The sequence below is a fragment of the Chelmon rostratus genome, chromosome 12 (assembly GCF_017976325.1).
Source record: "Chelmon rostratus isolate fCheRos1 chromosome 12, fCheRos1.pri, whole genome shotgun sequence".
Taxonomy (NCBI): Eukaryota; Metazoa; Chordata; class Actinopteri; order Chaetodontiformes; family Chaetodontidae; genus Chelmon; species Chelmon rostratus.
In genome coordinates this window covers 324,489-347,399 of record NC_055669.1, presented here as the reverse complement: position 1 = coordinate 347,399, position 22,911 = coordinate 324,489, and the positions used below count along the sequence as shown (strand labels likewise).

At 40.8% G+C, this 22,911-nt stretch overlaps 1 protein-coding gene across 1 annotated transcript in view; it reads left to right on the top strand.

Moving 5' to 3' along the window:
- Positions 1-22,911, top strand: part of LOC121614462 (E3 ubiquitin-protein ligase RNF31) — a 65,402-nt gene that overhangs the window by 27,293 nt on the left and 15,198 nt on the right. The window contains exons 5-17 of the mRNA XM_041948324.1: positions 273-480; positions 1,209-1,386; positions 1,917-2,050; positions 3,214-3,386; positions 7,596-7,829; positions 7,925-8,110; positions 8,219-8,386; positions 8,495-8,680; positions 9,706-9,912; positions 10,000-10,173; positions 11,680-11,778; positions 12,799-12,888; positions 22,205-22,319. Coding sequence (XP_041804258.1) covers positions 273-480; positions 1,209-1,386; positions 1,917-2,050; positions 3,214-3,386; positions 7,596-7,829; positions 7,925-8,110; positions 8,219-8,386; positions 8,495-8,680; positions 9,706-9,912; positions 10,000-10,173; positions 11,680-11,778; positions 12,799-12,888; positions 22,205-22,319 — 2,152 coding nt within the window. The remainder of the gene's footprint in view (positions 1-272; positions 481-1,208; positions 1,387-1,916; positions 2,051-3,213; positions 3,387-7,595; positions 7,830-7,924; positions 8,111-8,218; positions 8,387-8,494; positions 8,681-9,705; positions 9,913-9,999; positions 10,174-11,679; positions 11,779-12,798; positions 12,889-22,204; positions 22,320-22,911) is intronic.

The window sequence follows — 22,911 nt, the reverse complement described above, 5'->3', positions numbered from 1 at the left end:
AGTTGCAGTCTGTTTAGTATAAAATTGCTGCTTGTTTTTGTGTTTAATGGAGACAGAATTTGGTCCAGTATTGAGCGTGGGCGCTGTACCACACGAAATGGCTTACAATGTAGCTGCAGCTGTATCACTCTCCACCATCTTGTCTGGTACATTTTATTTTTGTACTTTTTTAGTAAGCATTAGTTTATACTCAGTGATCCATTTCTTTTTTGAAGTTCATGATGGGCACCAATTCTTCAAATCAGCTTTTACTCACTCTTCTATCATCTTAGGATGTGGGTCTCAACACTGATGCTGTGGGCTGCCATTCCTCCTCTACTTCATGCCATTCAGATGGTCAGACCAAGTCTCTAGGCTTCCCCCTCCATCCTCCCCACCATCACACCTCCAGGGAGAGCAACTATGGTTACTTCCTGTCCTCCAACTACCAAGGTCTCAGGTCCATTCAGGTCTTTTCCACCTCGTCAAACAAACACCCTGGTGAGGAGAGAAACCATTGTTAACTAACCAACCATCTTGGTTAGCTATGTATTTATTTGTTCTTGTTTATTTTATGTTAGGATAGCTTAATAAGAAGAAACATGGTTGATATGTGTGTCTTACTGCCATATCCAACAAACATAGTAGATTCATGTATTTTAATGCTGTATTGTGTAGAGTGTATTTTAGGGTGTATAGGACAGTGGTATATATTCTGCATCAAGGCACATAGAACCACAGTGAACTTGACGATGGGTAGATGTTTTGACATGGTGTTTTACTGCTACTTTAGCAGCTACTGCTACTTGCATTAACATTTACAAAGCCAGAATAACCTCCTGATAGACCATAGAAACCACATAGCAGCTGCCAAGTAGAATCCCAGTAACTCTATTTAATAGACCTATTTACAACACCCTGAACTGAGAACTGACCCAGAACAACACTGCCATCCAATAAATTGCCCTGTTATATGCCAGCCAACCACAGGCAACTACATACTACACCTATACTTCAGCACCTGGAGAGTATTGATTTGTCACCATTCAGGAATACAGTAACTCAATTAAAGATATTAACCTCTTACTTTCTGCTTGTGTATGCACATCAGTATTTCTTTTTTATTCTACGCTTTACTGCCCTTTATTCCCCAGCAAAAAATAGAGTTATAGTTACTCATAGATATTGTACTTGTGAATTGGTACAAATTAATGTTATCTCTGTTTCAGAGAACTGCACTATCTGTGAAATATTTCGTATCTCTGCCCACTGCCTCACCTGCCTCCAGGGGCTCTGCTCAGAATGTGACAGACTGTACCACTCTTACCCTGAGAGGGCCAACCACCATCGAACAGCTGTCACATCATCATCACCATGTTCATCATCCCAAAACAGGAACAGTTACAGGTCAGGAACAATAGTTTTGATTGCAGCGCTGGTTCTGACTGCTTGTCAGTCAATGTCAAGTGGCAAATAAAACTTTAACTATTGAGGTAAAAGGTCAGCATCTGTGTCAGCACCACTAATTTGAGGAGTCACTTTCTTCGCCCCGTGTGGTTTGATGCAGATCAGTTGTTATGGTGTCCCTGTAGAATAGAGGTTTCAATGATGCCTTTAATGTGGTGTAGAATACATTAAATTGAAATGCAATTGCTGGTTTTCATTTTCATCTGAATATTGACTTGCGAACCAAGTTGCCAAGACTGTGCTTGTGACTGTGTCTGAACCAATCAAATTCTGTCGTTTACAGAAAGTCAGGGCTATAGTCAAAGCTAAAGCTGGTCACAGCAAAGTCTAGTGACAGTTTAGACATATTGGAAGTCAGTTAGAACTGAGCCCTACTATGACTACAAGGAGCACAAGATCAATATGCATGGATGTATATTCTGTTGATACAAATTGATACAACAGTAACAATACCTCTTCCCTTGTTTCAGTTCTTCCACCTGGCATTGCCGTCACTGCACTAAAGTCAACTCTGTCCAGGATGTGCTTTGTAAGGAGTGTGAGCGCCCCCACATGGAATCGATCAGCTCTAAAGCAGATGAATCTCAGCCTGCCAGCCTCACTGGTCTGTGTTAACACTAGGTGCATCCCACAGCTCCAGTAATCCTTTTTCTACTACTTTCCAGTTTCCTCATGACATAGAAACTAAGATAAAAGCAAGTAAATCTATTAATCTATGGCATTTATCCTTGACTTACTACCTGTGGTGTCAGATAGGAGAAAGTTTGTTGACTTAAAACAATTAATCAAGTGTTCACTGAAGTATGCGTTGTATTCAGTAAATCTTGATGTCAAGATGGTACTGCAGCTAGTGACAGCAGTTCTGACCTATTTGTTTTGGTGTGTATCTGCACTTTTTGTGAGTTTCTTTTGTCACAAGTCTCGCTTGATTGGGTGCATGTATGATTGGTGAGACTAGTGATATGCTTTATACTGTCTTATTAACTATTTAGAACAACTCTGGGTGACCAAATGTAAAGAAGCAGCGCTGCACTAGAGTCATATAGCTGCTAGCTGTTGGCATTTGGCCATATTACCTCCTGAGGGAGTTCTAGCATGTCATCGCAATAACAGTGTATACCCCCCTGCCGGTCGATGCTGTAGCGGCCTGTGATCTCCTACATACTGTGGTTTCACAGCTGCTCACATCGCAGCCCCAGTCCACCCTCTTCATCTCTGGAGATTTCAATTATGCTTCCCTGTCTTCCACTCTCCCCACATTCACAGAGTCTGTGCCACACCAGAAACAAAACTTACTTACTGGACTTACTGTATGCCAACACAGCCTTCTATTGTTAATTTTATTTTGTATCTTTTATAATCTATTTTTGATTTTTTTAAATATTTTTTAACTGTCTATATGTTCTACTCATTCTGTTTTCTATCTCTCCTTTTTTATTCTGCTGCTTTAACAGGTATATAAAGTCTTGTCTTATCTTATCTTCGTTATTTTGATGTTATTTGTAGTTTTAATCATAAAATGAATACTTGATTGTACTATTAAAGTGAAATGGTACTGTTTTTATTTTTGGCCCAAGTACGTCCTTAATCATCATTATGTATGAGAAAATGGGCCCCTTAGAACACTTGGGGTTCATTTGAAATATCTAGGGGGCTTAATGCCTTCACTTACATGTAAGGCCTTTACTTGAATTTCATTTACAGCAAATTTAAATCAAGAAAGAATGGCAAGGTGGACTTCATTGGATTTTTTCTCTTCTACTGCAGAGTGGCAGTGTAAGAGCTGTACCATGGTGAATGCAGCCAGCAGTATTCTGTGTGAGGTGTGTGAAAGACCGCGTTTGGCCACACGACCTCCAGTGACCTCGTCACACCCACCCATCAACCCCCCGAGACCACCAGCACCAGTACTGGGCATGCCTGGTGATCCTGACAGCCAGGTCAGTGTTTGTGTGTGTTTGTTTGTGTTTTGTGTGTGTGTGTGTGTGTGTGTGTGTGTGTGTGTGTGTGTGTGTGTGTGTGTGTGTGTGTGTGTGTGTGTGTGTGTTACTCAAGTTGTGGGAACTCACCTTCCTTATGGGGACAAAATGCAAGTCCCCATAATTTAGATCATTCAGTTTTATAGTGATCTTTTAGCTAAGGTTAGGGTCAGGTTAGGTTAAAACTATGGTTAGTGTAAGGATTAGTGTTAGGGTTAGTGAATAGTGGTTATGTTTAAGGTAAGTCTCCAGGAAATGAACATAAGTCTATGTAATGTCCCAAAAAGTGACAGAAGCATAATTATGTGTGTGACAATGCTAGCATACAACTAAGCTGGTGGACATGGTAACCATAATACCAATGAAACATCAGAATGTTAACATGTCATTGTGAGCATGTTAGCATGCTAATTATTATTTATTTTAAAACACCACTGTGCCTAATTATAGACTCACAAAGCAGCTAGCATGGCTGTAGATTTTTGGTCTTTTTGGTTATCAAATTGTTTGTGTCTTAATCCAATCAAGTTAACATTCAAGAGCACATTAATAATACTTGATTTTTTTCACAAGTTTCATTATATATACTCTAATCCAATCCCAGACAAAAAATCCATAAAGAGTCTTCAGAATAAATGGCACAGTGTTTCTGAATTCAGAAACTCTCACACAATACAAGCATACTTTTTAAAGCCTAATAGAATGTGAGAGCAGTGACACAACAGCCTGTCTCCCAAAGTCACATTACATACAGTGCCTGTAAAATGTCATCATTCCCCCTTTGTTTTATTGTTTCTTTATATCAGAGTGGATTGGATTAATTAGGGTTTTTTTACACTAATTAACAGTATAAGAATCTTACATGTCATAGTGCAAACAAATTTATCTAAACTAACCACAAAAGTAATAGAACAGAATACCCGCATACACTGCAGAAAGGAAAATTCTAGAAAGTCATCATGTTTTGTTTTGGGATGATAGATAAGAAGATTTTTAATTTTAATTTTATTCACTTTATTGATCCCAAACTGGGAAATTCTTCTCTGCATTTCACCCATCGCTGTTTTAAAACACACACATGCAACATGCAACATGCAGTGAAACACAGAGGAGCAGTGGCCTGACAGTACACACTGGCCAGTATGGACTCAGCAGACACAGGCCAGCTCACCGCTGCGGGTTCAGGGTCAGGAGGCTCATCTCTCCCATCAGGAGGAGTTCCAGGCTGCCATGGCGTCGCAATTAGGCCAACTGTCGTCACAGGTGCGAGACCTGATCGATCACCTCCGGCAACCTGCCAGGACTTCCGTGACACCACAGCCTGCCGCCGCGCCCACTCCAGTTCAGAGTCTACCCATCGCTGGAGCGGGACCCAAGCTTGCTCCACCGTAACGATATTCCGGGGAACCGGTTCAGTGCAAAGCATTCCTAAAAGACTGTTCTATTCTACTGTTGGCAGCTAAGCTGGGGCTCAAGTCTGAGCCTCTGGCTACTCCACTTCAGGCTAGGGCTCTTGACGGCAAGGAACTTTTTACGATTACTCATGCCACAGAGCCTCTGGAAACACAAATCCAGGGTCATAAAGACACTATGAATTTTTTCTTGTTCCACTCTCCATCACAGACTCTGGTCTTAGGTTACCCGTGGTTGTGCAAGCATAATCCGCATGTAGACTGGAAAACGGGGACAATTATGGGGTAGGGTAAAGACTGTGCTGATCATGTTGAGTGTCATCTGATTCCAGGAAAATAATGTTCCCACGATTAACAATGTTTCTCTTCATGTTACCACAGACCCAGAAACCAACTTGAACACCGTACCCGCCTGTTACCACCATTTAAGGGAAGTTTTTAGCAAGTCTAAAGCCTTGTCATTACCCCCTCACAGACCTTATGACTGCGCCATCGACCTGATTCCTGGTTCAACCATTCCTAAGGGTCGTCTGTATTCGGTCTCCGGACCCGAGAGAGCCGCCATGACAGAGTACATCCAGACATCGCTTAAGGCAGGTCTGATACGCCCCTCCTCGTCTCTGGCCGGAGCGGGGTTCTTCTTTGTGACTAAAAAAGACGGGTCCCTTAGACCATGCATTGACTACAGTCCCCTTAACAACATCACGGTAAAGAACTGCTATCCTCTCCCGCTCATGTCTTCCGTCTTTGACCAGCTCCAGCAGGCTAAAATTTTCACCAAACTAGATCTATGGAACACATATCATCTGGTCAGAATCAGAGAGGGAGATGAGTGGAAGACAGGTTTCAATACACCCAGCGGTCACTATGAATACCTGGTCATGCCTTTCGGACTCACCAATGCCCCCGCAGTCTTTCAGGCAATGATTAATGACGTATTAAGAGATTTCATAGATCAGTTTGTTTATGTGTATCTTTGATGACATTCTAATCTGCTCTCCTGACCTAGAGACTCACAAGAAGCATCTTACAGCAGTACTGCAGCATCTGTTATCTCATAAGCTGTATGTTAAAGCAGAGAAAAGTGAGTTTCATGCCGAAACCATCTCCTTCCTGGGCTTTATTGTAGCCCCTGAAAGAGTGCCCCCGATATCCGCAAGAAGGTTCAGCAATTCCTCAGATTTGTGAACTTTTATAGGCAGTTTATCAGAGGCTTCGGCCTCCGGTGCCTGGTGTCCCAGAACCCCTCCACATGGAGCAACCACCTGGTCTGGGTTGAGTATGCCCATAATTCATTACCCACACACACCCGTTTTTCACCCTTTAAATGTGTATTTGGTTATGATCCCCCAGTATTCGCTGATCAGGAACCCGAGGTCTCAGTCCCCTCCGCCCACGCCATGATCCGCAGATGCCGACTCATCTGGGCTGCTGCCCAACAGGTCCTCATCCGCCAAGGTGACCGGGTCAAAAGGGCAGCGGATCACAAGCGGCAACCAGCACCTGTCTATCAACCTGGCCAGAAAGTGTGGCTCTCTGCCAGGAACCTCCATCTCCGGGGTGCCAGAAATTGGCACCCCGGTTCGTCGGTCCATTCCCCGTTGCCAAAGTCATCGGTCCTGCTCCAGTCCATCTCCGCCTTCCCCGTTCCCTCCGTGTCCATACCACCTTCCACGTGAGCCAGGTCAAGCCGGTCAAGAAAAGCTCCATGGTCCCTGCCCCCCCGCCCCCTCTTCCTCCAGAGATGGTAGACGGTGGTCCCATCTACAAGGTTAAGCGCCTTTTGGGCGTGCGCAACATGTCACACCGTGGTGAGGTCTGTCTCGTCTTGTCATTTCCTGTTTTATTTTGAAGGTCTAACTTAACCTCTCGTTTCAGAGCAAATGCCCATCCTCGTGTGTCCTGTGTGTCTGCCCCGATCACCTGTTGTCTCCACCTGTTCCTGATTACCCTCCATGTGTTAAACAGTCTGCGTCTCCCTTGTCTTGTGCCAGTGTGTCTTTGTCCGAAGGTCGATTCTGCCCATTGCCACAGCGTTAATTCTCGTAAGCCTTTGTTACTCTTCGTGAGTGTTTTTTGTTTGTAACTTTGATAACCTAGTTTTCTGTTTTCCTTTTTATACTTATAGCTTAGCCGAATTGTTTTCCTCTATTAAGAGTGATTTTCTATTTGATTGTTTAGTTAGTTAGAATCTTATTCCTCCAGTTCTTTTAGGAGTGTATTTTGTTTTGGGAGTTTTGCTAATTCGATTCATTTTGTTGCTCAGTTAATCTTTTCATAGCCATTGTTTTCTTCCTCCTTCGGGAGCGTTTATGTTTTATATTTCATAGCCATTGTGTTCTTTCTCCTTCGGGAGTGTTTTTGTTTTCTTTTTCCATAGCCGTAGAGATTTGTTTATTAGGCTCATTTAGATTATATATTTCTTGTTAGTGATTCCCTGTACTGAGTCTAGTGTAAGTTTCATAGCCTGTTTGTTTGGCACGAAGCAAAGAGGTTACTTGGTTGCCTGAATAAATCTCTGTGAGTAAAATCTCTGCGTCTGAGTCCTGATCTAAGTCCCGGCCTGACAGGAATTTGGTGCTGCTTACCCTCTCCACCGTTGCACCATCGATGGTAAGAGGGGCATGCTAGGGGCGTCTTCTCCTGAAGTCTACAACAATCTCCTTCGTCTTCTTCACATTCAGAGAGATATAAGATAATGTTTTGACTTTTGTACAGTAAATGATCTCTCTCTCTCTCTCTCTCTCTCTCTGACCAGTGGGTATGTCAGTTCTGTACCTATCTGAACTACTCTCCTGCTACTGTGTGTGAGATGTGTGACCTGGCTCGTCCGGAGCCTGCACCCCTATCTGTGAAGCTTCGCCCTCACTCTCCTGTTAGACGGGTCCCCGCCCTGCCAACCAAACCCAAAGAACCTGCCTCTGAAGATCTGGACTCCTGGAGGCAGAAGCTGATGAAGGAGGAGGGGCTGAAGCTAATTCAACTGATTAGAGCAAGTCACCTTCATCCCATGTCATTGTTCTTGGATCTAGACTACATTTAGTGTCTATATTCTAGTTTATCTGTTTATCTTTATGTCTTTATCAGGATGGGGAGAAGAAAGGAGTCAGTCCAGAGGAGGTGTACACAATCATGAGAGTAACTGGGGACAGCAGCATCCTCCCCTGCAAGTGGTTAAAGACAGAACTTCCTCTGCTATTAGACCAGATCAGGATGTTGGTGGCAACATCTTCCCTCAAGTCTATTTCTGACAAGACCACAACACAGCACACAGTCAGTATGCGTCTCATAGTAATAAAAGGCTGTTTAGATCACACCTCTGTGTTCCTCTCATTGTCACATAAGTATTTCCTGTTAGTGACAACCCTTCCTCTAACACAGAGCAAATCATGTGAAGTTCCTGCTGAGGATGCTGGGAAACAGGTAGACCCTGAAGAGACAGACAGTATGGTCCAGCTGTCCAGAGCAGAGGCCAAGCAGGCCTGGCTGACAGCCGGGGGTGACACTGAGAGAGCTGCCAGACAAGCTCTGAGAGATAGACTCACCAAGGTAACAAATACGTCTCTGTACCCTGTTTAGGGATGCATGATAATATTCCATCAGTTTTCCTTTTGTGTAGAGATGGTAGCATATTTTTTCTTCACACCACCCTCTCAGGTAAAGGAGCTATGTGCATTGGGCTTCAGTGATGAGACTCACTGTCATGAGGTTTTGACGCAGAGTGGAGGCGAGGTGAGAGGGGCCCTGGCCCTGCTGCAGCGACCCCTTCTGGAATCCTTCCACAAGCATATGTGGAGTGACAAGCCTGAGCCACCTGTAGACATCCATCACCCTGACAAACAGGTGAGAACAGGCATTTACATCAGGTCAGTGTGAGGACACTATAAAATTTCAATCCTCAGCCATCTTATTTCTATTATCAGTGTGATGTTTAGATATTCATAAATGCTCTTTATGATGGGATCAGACTACATGATTTTTTTTTGTCTTTGATGATTGGTCACTGTTTCAGATATAACGATCACAGTGCCATAAATTCTTGCTGTGTTTTGGTCGGGTGACTGGCAGGACTACGTCTTATGACCCCGACCGATCACAGCACGTCTCTTTCCACGATCACTGTCAATCAAACTGAAAGTGTTGTGTGTCATGCTCACGGACTCGTGTAAAAAAAGAAAAAAGGAAAAACGGATATGGATGTCCTATAACATTAAAAGCAAATGCAAGAGGAGCAGTAAACTTCTACCCATTCGGTCATTATTTATACATCTACTGGGTAGCATCTGAATAACAATTTCGATAGGTACAAGAAGTTTCACATATAGTAATTTTATTTCCATAGGTATTTATTACAAGGAGTAGTCTTGGCTGTGTTGCTTGCATCAAACACCTTAATGTTAGATCTGGAATTAGTAATGATAAGCATATTCCCACAATTGAGGAAACATAGAAATAGGAAAAGTTTGTTGAGCTGTGGCAACAGTACCCCTTTCTGTCTTTTGTTGTATCACTTGGTAGCAGCAACCTCAGCATCCCTCCTCCTCCTCTTCACTATGATTACCTGACTGTGCTCTGAAGGGAGCATCTGATTGGTCAATGCTCAGGAACATGACATGGGAAATGTCACATCTTTTCATCAGGCTGTCATGGGGTGTCCCAGACACTGTCATTTAGCATGTCACACTAAACGGACGTCAACGCCTGATTGTCAATCACTATCGGCCATGAACGTGGTCAGCCATGACAAAATCATCTCAAAATTAGGTTAGATTCATGTAGTCTGATCCAAGCATTAGTTGTTCATCCTGCCTTTTCATGTCATGGAAAGAGCAGGCTGGGATCGTTGTAATTTTTTTCTTCATTTACAGCGTATATGTCGGAGGTTACTGGCGGTGTACGATCTTCCTAGCTGGGGTCGCTGTGAGCTGGCGTTGTCATTGCTTCTGGAGCACAGTGCCCCCTACTCACTGGAAGATGTAGTGCAGGCTGTACGAGAGTCCCATGACAGGGAGTTTATAAAGAGAGTGCTGGCAAAAGAGTGTCCCATCTGCCTCTCTGTCTTCCCCCACAACAAGGTACTGAGACAATGAATCTTTATTTGAGTTTTACATTGTTGGAGCATATCTTAATTTCCTCTTCTTCCGCCTTCTCTCCTCCCTCAGATGCAGTCTCTGACATCGTGCCAGTGTTCAGTGTGCTGTAGTTGTTTCCAGCAGCACTTCACCATTGCTGTGAGGGACAAACACATCAGAGACATGGTGTGTCCAGTTTGCTGGGAGCCTGACATCAACGACCCAGAACACCTCAACAGCTACTTCTCCACCCTCGACATCCAGGTAGGGAAGTAGATGTACTGAGGAAGAAATAAGGGAGTGAGGCTTTATCTTGGACTCACAAGTGTCACGATGAGATAGCAATAGGGCTGTCAAAATTGTCCTAAAATGACATTTGAATACTCCCTTTAAAAAACAACACATATATCTACTTATATTTATTTTACATCCACAGGGGTGTAAAGAGGGAAAACCAATACAAAGAGGGACATGCTACTACTATTATTTCCACATGAACTTCTCTTAAAAGATCTACATACCTACACATTACAAAAAAACAAAATGTCCTATACTGTGTTGCTGAATTATGCGCTTGTTTCAGCTTGACCTACATTACACTTTAAATCAATTCAAGTGAAGCAGGTGTAGAGTTTCTAGTTGGTGCTGATGTCCACTTTCATGGAAGACTTCAATGTCCCAAACAAACGGGAGAAATTCCGGTCAAATATTGTCTGATTATGGACCCTATTGTCCCATGTTTTTTTTGTCCATGTGACTAATGGAGACAGTTTTCAGTTTTTCAGTGTTGAATGAGAGTGCTGTAGCTAGCAGCCATGAAACACACTGCAGTATAATTTCTGTTCCTAAATAATGTCAATATACGTCCACTAAAAGTGTTTGGTTTTGCCACTCTAAGGCTCAAATAGTTATAACAAGTGTCTGACAACATTATCAACATTATCAATCCAGCTGCTACTTTTTACATTTGAATATTAATTTTCAATGTATGGATTTTTTTGCAATTCAAATATAAATTCGAGTGCAGAATATTCATTGAAAGCCCTACATAGGGACTACTGTTGGTGCACAAGAAAGGGGCCACAACAATATTCAATGTATTCTCCATCAGTTCAAGTTTATATAAAAGTGGATGGTGTAATACAGCTAATATCAGAACATCCTACATTGTGCCCCCCACAGGTCAGGACTGTCAAGATGGTTTGCTACTAGTCAGCTTTCACCAAGTTCACCTAAATTAAACTCCACAGGAAAATTTCAGACTGATTTCAGAGACTTGCCACAAATCCACTGTTAGCAGTGATTCCATTGGAATGATTAGTCCAAACTTTTTACTAGAATAAATGCTTCTGACCGAACTGCTACAGTGATACAGATTTTGACAATCTTGCATTTAATCTGAATTTTAGTTGTTATTTGGTCAGGTAGAGCCAATCTTGTCGCTGTGACCTGTGTGACACATCCACACACACACAGGGAGAGACAGACAGCACAAGGAAAAGGGGAGGCAAGCTGATCCTAACAATATCACATACATTCCTACATATAGATATGGAAGAGACCTATGGAGGAGATAGGAGGGCTAACCCTAATGCTAACCATGACCTCATCTGTTAAATTAGTGGGGTGCACATATAAAGGATCATTCATTTGTTTTTGCACGTCTCAGCCCATCTTCTGCTAACAATGTTAAAATATTTATACTGACTGGGGTTTTGCTACCTTTCAGACATTGATTTTCAGGTTGCATTATTGTATTATGTGCTTCAGCTGCGAGAGTGTCTGGAGTCGGAAGTCTATGAGCTGTTCCATAAGAAGCTGACAGAGCAAGCTCTAATCAAGGACCCCAAGTTCCTCTGGTGCTGTCATGTGAGTAGACAATGAGTCACTCCTGTCTTTGTCAACAAAAAGTATGTTGAACAGATTTTGTAAAGTACAATTTTTAAGACTGGAAGCTTCAATAACATTAAGGGATCTATTTTGGTCGTGTCAGCACAAGCAGCCTTCAGACCTTTTGGTATTTTTCTGCCTTTGAAATTCACTTTGCCCACTTGTGTGGCATTTTGGTGTCCAGCAAAGACTACACGGTGCACAGATGATGGAAAGGAACAAATTTCCTGTCATTCAGTGAGGCAGCTGCAAAGTTACTTGTTTGTTTGAAGTTGGGTATTAGAAGCTGATCTGAGATTAGACATCACAGGAACATGTCTGTTTCTGGTGCAATGTCACTCCTCTGACTATTATATTATTTTGACTTAACACTCTAACCAGTAGAAGGGTGTAAATTGGCATTCAAAAATATTGTTTAAAATAGTAGAAGCAGGAACTTTATTAAATCAGTCTTCAGTGATCTGTCGATTAGAAACAGTGATTCTGTTTGATTCTTGTCTGTGTTCTGTTGTGAGCATCTGTCTTCATACCAAAAGTGCTTGGTATGAAAATTCCTCTTCATAGCCTGAAATCCCTGCATTCATCTCAAGACAACAGGTCACATGTTGCTAAATCTGCAGCCTTCGATTTGAGAAGTGTTCCATCAGAGTTCCATTACACACAGCAGTCTACTGTGTTAATCTTCACTAAATCATGTGCAAATGACACCGGCTTCAGAATAAACACACATGCCTATACACTCATCAGTATGGACAATGTGAGATTGAATTATATTATATGTCAATTCAGTAAAGCAGATATTATAATAAAATTTGCTTTTAAGAATAACTGCTTGTCCAAGTTTCATTTTTTTAAACATTAAGTGTGGCTAAATCAAAACCTAATGTTGATAGTAATGTATTCCAATGGCTTAGTCATAATCCAGTGTATTCCAGTGTATTCTTATTAGATAATTCTCCTCTACTATTTCCTCTCCTTCTTTCCTCTCATCCTCCTCAGTGTTCATATGGGTTTATCTATGACGGAGATCAGCTGAAGGTCACCTGTTTTCAGTGCCGCAACAGTTTCTGTGCTCAGTGTAAAAAGCCCGTAGGTATTATCTGTTTCTTTCTCTTTCCTTGATCTCTTCTTCCTGTTATGTGCCTTCTGTATTTGGTTTCTTGTAAATCACATTGTTTTCGCCCTTTTTGTAGCCTTGTCCTCTCCCCCAGTCATAAATGTTATATCATAACAAATGTTTTAAATGTGGCAAAAGGTTTTCTACAATCGCTAAGACACATTGAACCTTCCACCCTTTTCTCAAAACCGGGAACAGAAAATGTATTAATTATTAAGAAAATATTTAATTAAAAACAATAATATATGTGTGTGTGTGTGTGTGTGTGTGTACACTGTAACGAATTTCTGTAAATTTACGGTGGATTTACAACAGTATCTTACTGTTTTTTATAATAATTGTAAAATACTGTTAAATATTTATCCACAGCATGTAAATTAACAGTTAATGCTTGGTTAAGAATAACAAACTCTAATTTAGCGGTATAACACAGTATTTTCTGTCAAGCGGTGGAGATAGGCACCACATTCCTCACAAGTCTTGTCACTATCCATCAGCATCTTACTGATAATTGTGGACTTCTGCTTTGATGATACCACTTCTTTTTTAATCAAACTTTACACATTAGTCAGTTAATTTAAACACAAGATACTTGTGCTCAAAAAGAGGATTCATTCTCAGTGAAGAACCTTGGAGCCCTAATCTGCCTCTATACATGCCAAAGAGCAGTGATTCCTAACACGTCTCTGGGGGTCATCAGGTGGAAACCTCCCTTCAACGGTGTTTTGCCTACTTAGTCCCACTACACCTCCAGGAGGCTAGGCGGTAAACTCTGCGTCCCAGAGTCACCCCCCCTAGTACCAGTTCACACTAGCCTACACTAGTTTCACATTAGTCAAGTCATTTTGGAGTGACAACATGTGACAGGATATTATTGAACCTGACTTTGGAAAGCGCAGTTTCTTCATCTCTCCGAGCAGTCCATGTGGACTTCAGCCAAAGAGGTAAAGTAATTTTTAAAAATGTCAGTGTCCAGTATTGTTCTGTCTGCATGATTATTACACATTATAAATAATAGCCTATTTCATTAGGTCTGTTTCACCTGGTCAGGCTGCTAAAATTAGCAAAGCAAGCTCTGTAACTTAGCAAGTTTGAACTCAGTTAGCTAACGTTAGCAATGTGGTGTTGTTTCTGACCTTTGTAAGGTGTGTTAGCATCTTATCACTTACTCATTTCATTTCATTTAAGAGTTCTTACAAATATAGGCCAGCCTGTTAACAGTACATCACGTACCGGTACCTCCCTCCATTAGTCTGTTCACATTTTTATATTTTACCAGTGACGTTGTGTTGCTAAATTTTTGTTTGTTTGTTTTACAGGCACTTGTCATCGGTGATGGAGGATACCAGCCAAATGCTGCAGTCAGTACTTTCACTGTTCACTCTGTCTTCCTCCTTCTCTTCCCTTTCTCCACTTTCACTTTTATTGTTCACATCTACATGTGCAAAAGACTTGTTTAAAAGCTCGACTGTTGTGTTACACTGATATGCCATTTTAATTCAATGTTACACTGTTCTTGATGCTATTTTAATGCACTGTCTGAAGTTATGCTAGTTATGCTACTAGTAAAGCCTGTCATTAAGAATTTTGTTACTATGTACAGTTTCGTAATGGAACACCTTTTCTTTTTGTAATACAAATGTTCCAAATGTGATTAGTATTACAAAGTCTGCTGGGGGTTTGTATTAAAGTAGCAATGTTATGGAATATATATTCTTTTGTGTTTTATACCTGGGGCTCTCAAACTTATTACTGAAAGGTCTGATCTGATTTTTATTCAGCCCGGGAGGGGAGGGGGTGTACAGAGATTGTGTATATTGTAAATATAATTATAAACGTAATTCCACTGTGTACTCTATGCAACTTTATTTGCAGCTTCCTTGTAACATTGCGCCAACAACACTATCTTTTAATCCAGGGTGCTTGGTCTCCAGAGGTCCGTTTCACAAAGCAGGTTTACTGAAAACTCTGAGTATGTTAACCCTGAAATGAGGGAAACTCTGAGTTTTCCGTTTCACATAGGAAGGTAAGTCAAACCAGAGAAAGAGAGGTAACTCAAGCCTGTTTCACAGACAGAGGTAAGTTAAACTCTATGAACCTAACCTGGTCGGGACCAGGTTTTACTCAAGGAACCTCGAGTTTCTCTGTGTCTCCGCCCTCTTTCAACCACACCGTATTTCATTTCCTCATTCATTCATTCAGTCGGCAGACGTTATTAAAAAAAATCACTAAAAATATCAGTCAGTCCATTAGGCACAGTAGGTGGTGACTTTTTTCGGGTTAGGGTTAGGGTGTTAACGTCTTTTGGATGAAGGTGATGCGATACTGCGCATAGAATTAAATATTCGTCGGGAGATAGTTGTCAGACCACGATGTTATTGCTTTTCCAGACAGTTTTTAGGCCACCACCCGTTCTTCGTGCATCTGCCTTCTTCCTGTTAGCTGGGTAAAAGTCTGTGTTAGTTTAAATATAGGCTTAATTATTTAACATAACATGATATAGATGAGAAGACTTTTTTTCATTTTTAAATTTTATTTCATTCGTTAACAAAAAACAAAACAAAACAAAAATATAACCAATTTTACAATGAAGGGGAGCCACTTAATATTTACTTTACAATGTAAAACATGATCAAAATGAGGTAGCTACCTCCATGAGATCATGCAGAGGTCTTACCTGTTTGAACCATGTTTTTATATTTCATTTTAAGCTGCTGCCAAGTGCGCTTCTCCCCCGATTGCACCTAAATGAAATAAATCAATAGGCAACCATTCAAGCAGTTTTGCCCTGTAATATTATTGTGATTTCAAAGGACTACATTTATACTCACGCATTGACCCGAGCAGCAATCTCCCACGCCGTCTCCCTCTCCTTCGCAGCTGCAGCGGTGTTGTACTTCCGTCTAAAAACGTGTTCATATTCGCAGTATGAGCGCATTAAAATGTCTAATTTCCAGTGGCGTGAAGTAGGCAGCCTTCCGCTTCCCCGTTGCCATGGTGACTCCTCAAATCGGGGTTCGATTGATGCTGTCTTTTTAAAGTTGGGGTGCACGCGCTTAACTCGAGGTGAACCTACTCTGAGTTTATCAAACTAACTCAAATCTGCTGTTGTGGAATCGAAAACTCAGAGTTTCCTATCTCAGAGTAGATCAACTCAGAGTTCAGGGTTACACTCAGAGTTTGTTAAACCTGCTTTGTGAAACGGACCCCAGGTGAAGCAGTTGTGAGGCTTCATTGCCTCATTAGAAAGCCGGTCGCCGGTGTGTGGGAATCACCTGTCGCCGGTGTGTGGGAATCACCTGTCGCCGGTGTGTGGGAATCACCTGTCGCGACAAATCCATAATTCAAGCAGGACTGCTGGTGATGTCTGTTAAAAGTTTTCTTTTTCTTGGACTTCTTCTGTCTCTTCACTGGGCCTTTTAGCCTTCGCAAAGAAACTTTCCGTCTGTTTTTTTTTTATTATTTTATTTTATTTTTTACGCATTTTGCTAGCTTGTGGGGTAAATTTGAACACTCAAGTGACCGAGATGTAACCGAGAGAATCCGGTCATTTTTCAAAATAAAAGATTTTTCAAAATAAAACATCGTTCAGACTCAGATAATAAATAAAACGGAAATAATTAATTATTTATTGTGCGGCCCGGTACAAATTGATCCACGGACCGGTACCGGCCAAAATACAGTAGTACACTTTTAATATAAAAAACAGTAGATGTGCTGTAAAATTACCACACCAGCCATTGTTATCCTATGGTAATATACTGTAATTCAAAATACAGTACTATACTGTTAAAATAAATGACAGTAAAATACTGTCGTCCCTGCTGCCAGTATTTTACTGTTATTTTACAGGCTGTATCAGGGCCGGTTGGGCTTGCGGATTTTCAGGGCTCAAATGCAGGAACTCGGTTCACCCGGGCAAGGTTCAAAAACACGAGGCAGTATTTATTAACAAAAAACACAGATACAAGGATCAGGCAAAAACAGGACTGAAGTTCACAAAGTAACAAACAAAAGGCGCTCGGTAATTCAAAGTACAACAAAAAGACTTGATTACAATAGACGAGAACAAAAGGCGCAAGGATTCCAAAAATGTGCAAACTAGAAACTTGAATCAACTAACACTCACGGGTAGACAGGGATATAATACAGAGCTAGGCTTTGCTTGGACAAGGGACACAAGACAATCTGGCACAGGACAAGGGGAGACGCAGACTATATATACACATGAGGTAACAATGAACAGGTGGAAACAATCAGGGTGGGGCAGACAATCAGACAGGAAGGAAGTCAGGGTCTGAAACAAGAGGAGAGTGTGCACAAACTAAAACAGGAAGTGTATGACAAGACCAAACACCAGTGAACAAAACAGATCAGCAGATTTGCCAAGACATTACATACTACATTGGACCAGTCCAATGGGTGTGGTAGAGTATCCTCTCCCCCTCTATTAGCCAGCCGCCTTGCCCTTGAGCAAGGCACTTAACCCCCCTATATGCTCCCCGGGCGCTTGAATGCAGCCCTCTGCTCCTGTGTGTTTCACTGCATGTTGCATGTGTGTGTGTTTCAGTGAACCAGTGATGGGTTGAATGCAGAGAGTAATTTCCCAGTTTGGGATTATTAAAGTACATAAAATAATAAATAAATAAACAGACAGACATGTGGACAAAATTGTACCCCCTCGGTTAATGAAAGAAAAACCCACAATGGTCACAGAAATAATTTGAATCTGACAAAAGTAATAATGATGAAAATCAGACATTGCTTTTGAACTCTGGTTTAACAGAATTATTTTATAAACTAATGAAACATTGACAAAAATGGTGCCCTTAACTTAATATTTTGTCGCATAACCTTTTGAGGCGATCACTGCAATCAAACGATTTCTCTAACTGTCAATGAGATGTCTACATCTTCTACAGTTTGGCTTTTTATGATTTGTTTTCAACAATGGTGTCCTCCTTGGTCGTCTACCGTGAAATCCACTTTGGCTCAAACAATGAGTGCAATCTGACACTGATGTACCTTGACTTTGGAGTTCACCTTCAATGTCTTTAGATCTTCTTGGCTCTTTTGTTACCATTTCTATTATCTGTCTCTTCGACTTGTCATCAATTTTCCTCCTCCAGGGAAGTTGGCTATAGTCCCATGGATCTTAAATTTCTGAATAATATGTGCAACTGTAGTCACAGGAACATCAAGCTGCTTGGAGATGGTCTTATAGCCTTTACCTTTAACACACTTGTCTATAATTTTCTCTCTAATCTCCTGAGACAGCTCTCTCCTTCCCGTCCTCTGGTCCATGTTTAGTGTGGTACACACCATGTCACCAAACAGCAAAGTGACAACTTGTAACCCTATAAATAGGCAGACTGACTGATTACAAGTTTGTAGACACCTGTGATGCTAATTAGAGGACACACCTTGATTGAACATGTCCCTGCGGTCACATTATTTTCAGTCTTTTCTAGGGGTACCATCATTTTTGTCCAGCCCTGTTTCATGAGTTTAGTTTTTAAAATAATTCTGTTGAATCAAGGTGCAAAAGCATTGTCTGATTTTCATTGTTTAATTTTAATAGAATTTTTATTTATTATTACTTTTGTCAGATTCAAAATTATTTCTGTGACCATTGTGGGTTTTTCTTTGTCCACGTGTGTAAATTCATAACTCAGTACAGAACATATTATATACAGTAAGTCTTGCAAGCAATATAATAATACAGATGAGGGATTTATTCACATCTTTGTACTGGGTCAGGCCAGAGGCCTGTATCACAGGTAACATTTCAACATTCCTTGCTGGGCAATGGGGTAAAACCCTCTGGTGCACCGAATTCAGCCTTGGCAACAGCCCACACATATGTCACTGTAACACGTTCTCACTCCCAAATACAGAAACTTGATCGGTGGTGCTCCTTGGTCATGTTAGCAATAATAACTAAAATATTTACATTTCCTGAAGAAAAGACATTTGATTTCTGCATCTTCTGCTGTTGCTTCTTGTGATTAGTGTGTACAATAAATACGGTGTGCTACTACTCTCTATTTATAAACTATTTGAAGATATTATACAGCTGAGGGGATTGTGAAAAGTGTGATATGTTTTACACCTTTTCTTTTACTTGAAATCTCAAAGGTCCTATGACGACAACATGTTACTTCATTGCTTGGACACTGTACTCTGGTGACAGGTTAATTTTCTGCCTTTTTTCAGCCAGAACCTACACAACAACAAAGAAAAAAAAATACTGACCCATAAACAAAATTATTGCCTCTCTATAATATTTGTTCAGTTTCAGTTCTGTTGGTCATATTTAGGTTAACAGAGGATCAACTCTACAATGAAATGTGTTGGAGGAGGGAACAGCTAAGCTCAGCAAAGAGAGCACTAGTCATAAGATAGATAAACAACAGGAAATATTAAAAATATAGAAATAAAAAATAAATGTAAGTATTAAGAAATATTTAACACTATAAACATATATTAAGATGAGTAAAAGTTACAAGTGGTGGTAGAAATGGTCCTTGAGTCTGGTGGTGTGCACAGCCATGCTTCTGTATGATCTACCAGACAGTAACAAGGAGCACAGTCTGTGTGCTGGGTCCTTGATGATGCTGAGTGCTTTCCACAGGCACCACTGGTTGAAGATTATTATTAGATTAGATTATTAGATTATTATTAATTTGCCTGAATGGCAGATTAATAATAAATTAATAATAAAATCTTAAAAATAAATTCTAAAGTAGCCAGTGAAGTGCAGCTAAAACCAGAGTGATGTGTTCAATTCTATTTGTACCAGCAATAAGTCTAGCGGTCTAGTCTAGAAGCAAGTCTTTGAAGGGTCACAAGGTGGGGCTGTTGGTACCCTGCTTCAAAATGTCATGAACCTGCTCATGGAGAACTTGTGTACAAACTTTCATTTTCTAACAGACCACAGAATTGCAGAATTATCATGTTATTTTTTTACCTCCCCTATAGAGGTAGAATTGTAAGAAATACTACACACTTGTGCCACATCTTTAAAATTTTGGCAACCAATTACAAACAAAAAAAAAGATAGCAATATCCGAAAACTTAAAACTTAAACCACAGTAACTGCCACTGTAAAACATATATGCTTTATTTGTGAAAATTGCAACAATGTGGACAAAATATATAGAAGAAGCTGCATCTGCTTGGAGCATTTACACAAATATGCAGCGTGTGGTTAGACTTAAAAAATAAAGCTTGCTGAGAATTATTTCACATGTTATGAGTTGTGGACATGCAGGGAAGGATGAGGTCAGGTGACCTTCATCATGATGGTAACAATAGTCAGGTGGCCTTCATCATCATAGTCATGTGACCATCATCATGGTAACAACATGTGATTAGCAATGAAATGGTCGCAGTTTGGTTAGGTTTAGGAAAAGATTGTGGTTTCAGTTAAAATGAGTATGTTAGTTACATTTGTAAGTGGCTATGGCTCAGGAGGTAGAGCTGGTGGTGGTTCGATCCCTGGCCTCAGCAGACTGCATGTCGAAGTATCCTTTACCCCCAATGTTGAGTTCCCAATGATGTAATGAGCAGGTTAATACAGAATGTGGCAGAGCCAGGCCCTCGGTGGGTAGTCATCTGCCTCGCCCATTTGGGTTAGAGAGAAATAGGGAGAAGGAGAGAGAGAGGAAGAGAGAGTTGGACGGGTGGGTGTACAGAAATGCAATGGCAGTAACAATGACAGCATAACATAGTATATCTAACTGTGCAACTGTAAACTTCATCAAAAATGAAAGTTTACTAGTCTACTCTTAAATCTAGAGATGGTGTCTGCCCCGTGGACTGAGACAGTCTGAGACCTGCCTGACCAGTTAGGGCTTTGTGGGTGAGGAGAAGGATTTTGAAATTCTATTCTGGACCTCTTTTCCTAATTTTTGTCACATCATTCTGGATCAGCTGCAGAGTATTTAGCAACAAATTGAGGCAGCCTGATAGTAAGGACTTGCAATAATCCAGCCTAGAAGTAACAAATGTGTGGACTAGTTATTCTGCATTCTTTTAAGATAAGATGTGCATATTTTTTGCAATGTCTATCTGAACTATACTGGCAGCAGTCCCACCCTACTTAATTCATCACAACCAACTTGAGTGTGATGGGACACTTTTAGTAAATACCAAATAATACAGTTTTACATCATCTGCAGTTTGTTCAAAGTTCAAACCAGTTTGCAAAGCAGAACTTGCATAATCAAAATGCCACTATCAATGATGGCATGAGAATTTTCGTAAGAGAATTAAGGTTTATCAGCCAGGTCCTGCTGAGCAGTGGTGTGATGATGATGTAGGAAGAACTCCGCTGATACAAGCTTGAGTTGACGAGACCTTTGTTAACAAGCAGTATCAGATCTGATGCCGGCCATCTGAGAGAGCTTCACGGTCAGATCAGAAGACTCTGCCCTTAACATCCAGACAACACAATATGTAGCATGACTGTTTATCTAATTCCACCCATACCTTTCCCATCTTACAGACTGGATCATGGGCATTGTCTATATATAGACAATGCATTGTCCCACTGAGGAATGTTCTCCTTTGTGACAATCTATGTCTAAATCTAAAGTTAATAGTCCTAATAGCCCCCTAAACATTACTACCTCTGGTTTATCTTTTCCTTATCTGACCCTAGTGGCCTCAAATACCACAATTAAAAGTGGTCTCCATTCCAGACATCAGTTTACTCCTGATCATACTTGATCTGACCATATACCTCAGAAACAAAAGCCTTCTTCTGCAGAATGGGATCCTGAGTTTGTTATTTTAGCAGCAATAGATTCACATGAGAGTAACTGTTGCAATATTATTCATAAATATTATATTACATTACAAATTATACACTTATCTGAGATATAATTTCAGCCTTGTTCTTGACAGTTTTTCTTTTCATCATATCTCAAATATGCCTTAGTGGCCATTAATCTGACTTATTTTGGTCATTTTAATAACAGATTACCAAAGTCGGAGTTACTTTTTGTCCTATACATTAGTATCCTTCTGACATTCAGATATAAAGACATGCATTTGCATCTGTGCGCATTCAGTAATGCTATCATCATTGACAGAGCTCTACATTGCTCTATAAAAGTAAAAATCTAAAGTTGTTTCAACACAAAAATATGACCAAAAATAAACTTAAAATTAGTTCCCTTTTGTTCCCTTTCATCCCCTTGGAGCATTGATTTCATCATGGAATGGACAGGTGGTTACCAGTGGAACATACAGTATATGCATATTTTGCCCTTGTCTCTGCAGTGGGAGTCTCAGCATGCTGGCCTGTCCTGTGAACAGTTCCAGTCATGGAAGAGAGAGAATGATCCAGAGTATCAGAGACAGGGCCTGGCTGGATACCTTAGAGACAATGGAATCAGTAAGCACACACACACACACACACACACACACACACACACACACACACACACACACACACACACAGAGAGAGAGAGGGAGAGATTTCTTTTCTAGCAGTATTTGTTAAAGGTATACGTGGTTCATACGTGTGCACAAATGATAGATTTGTAATCTTTGTACGCTACACTTTCCCCACACTGAAAATTCTTAAACCAACCCTGTCAAAATTGATGCGTTATACTGATACCCACCAGTGTCACTAAGCTGCAAGTGTAGAGAACGACAACATCAGGGATCTTAAAGAGCTCCAAACAGAAGACTGTCATACTCAGAGTTATTACATGCAAAAATGTTCTAATGGGCAGAAGAGTTGAGAGACGAGTTGAATTTGATTGTCATGCCTGCAGTTTTTTAGTCAGCAACCATACCACCATGTACCCTGTTTCTGCTGAATGCCTGTGGCTTTGGCGAGTACTTGGATAAGACACCATGAGAAAAAACTAAGTTGCTGTTGCAAATAATGTTGGTGGGCCAGTAGGGAGCAGTCCTAATAAAAAATGTTTTTAAAAATCCTAATGCCCCCAATGCAGTGCTGTGCTGCAGGATGTGCC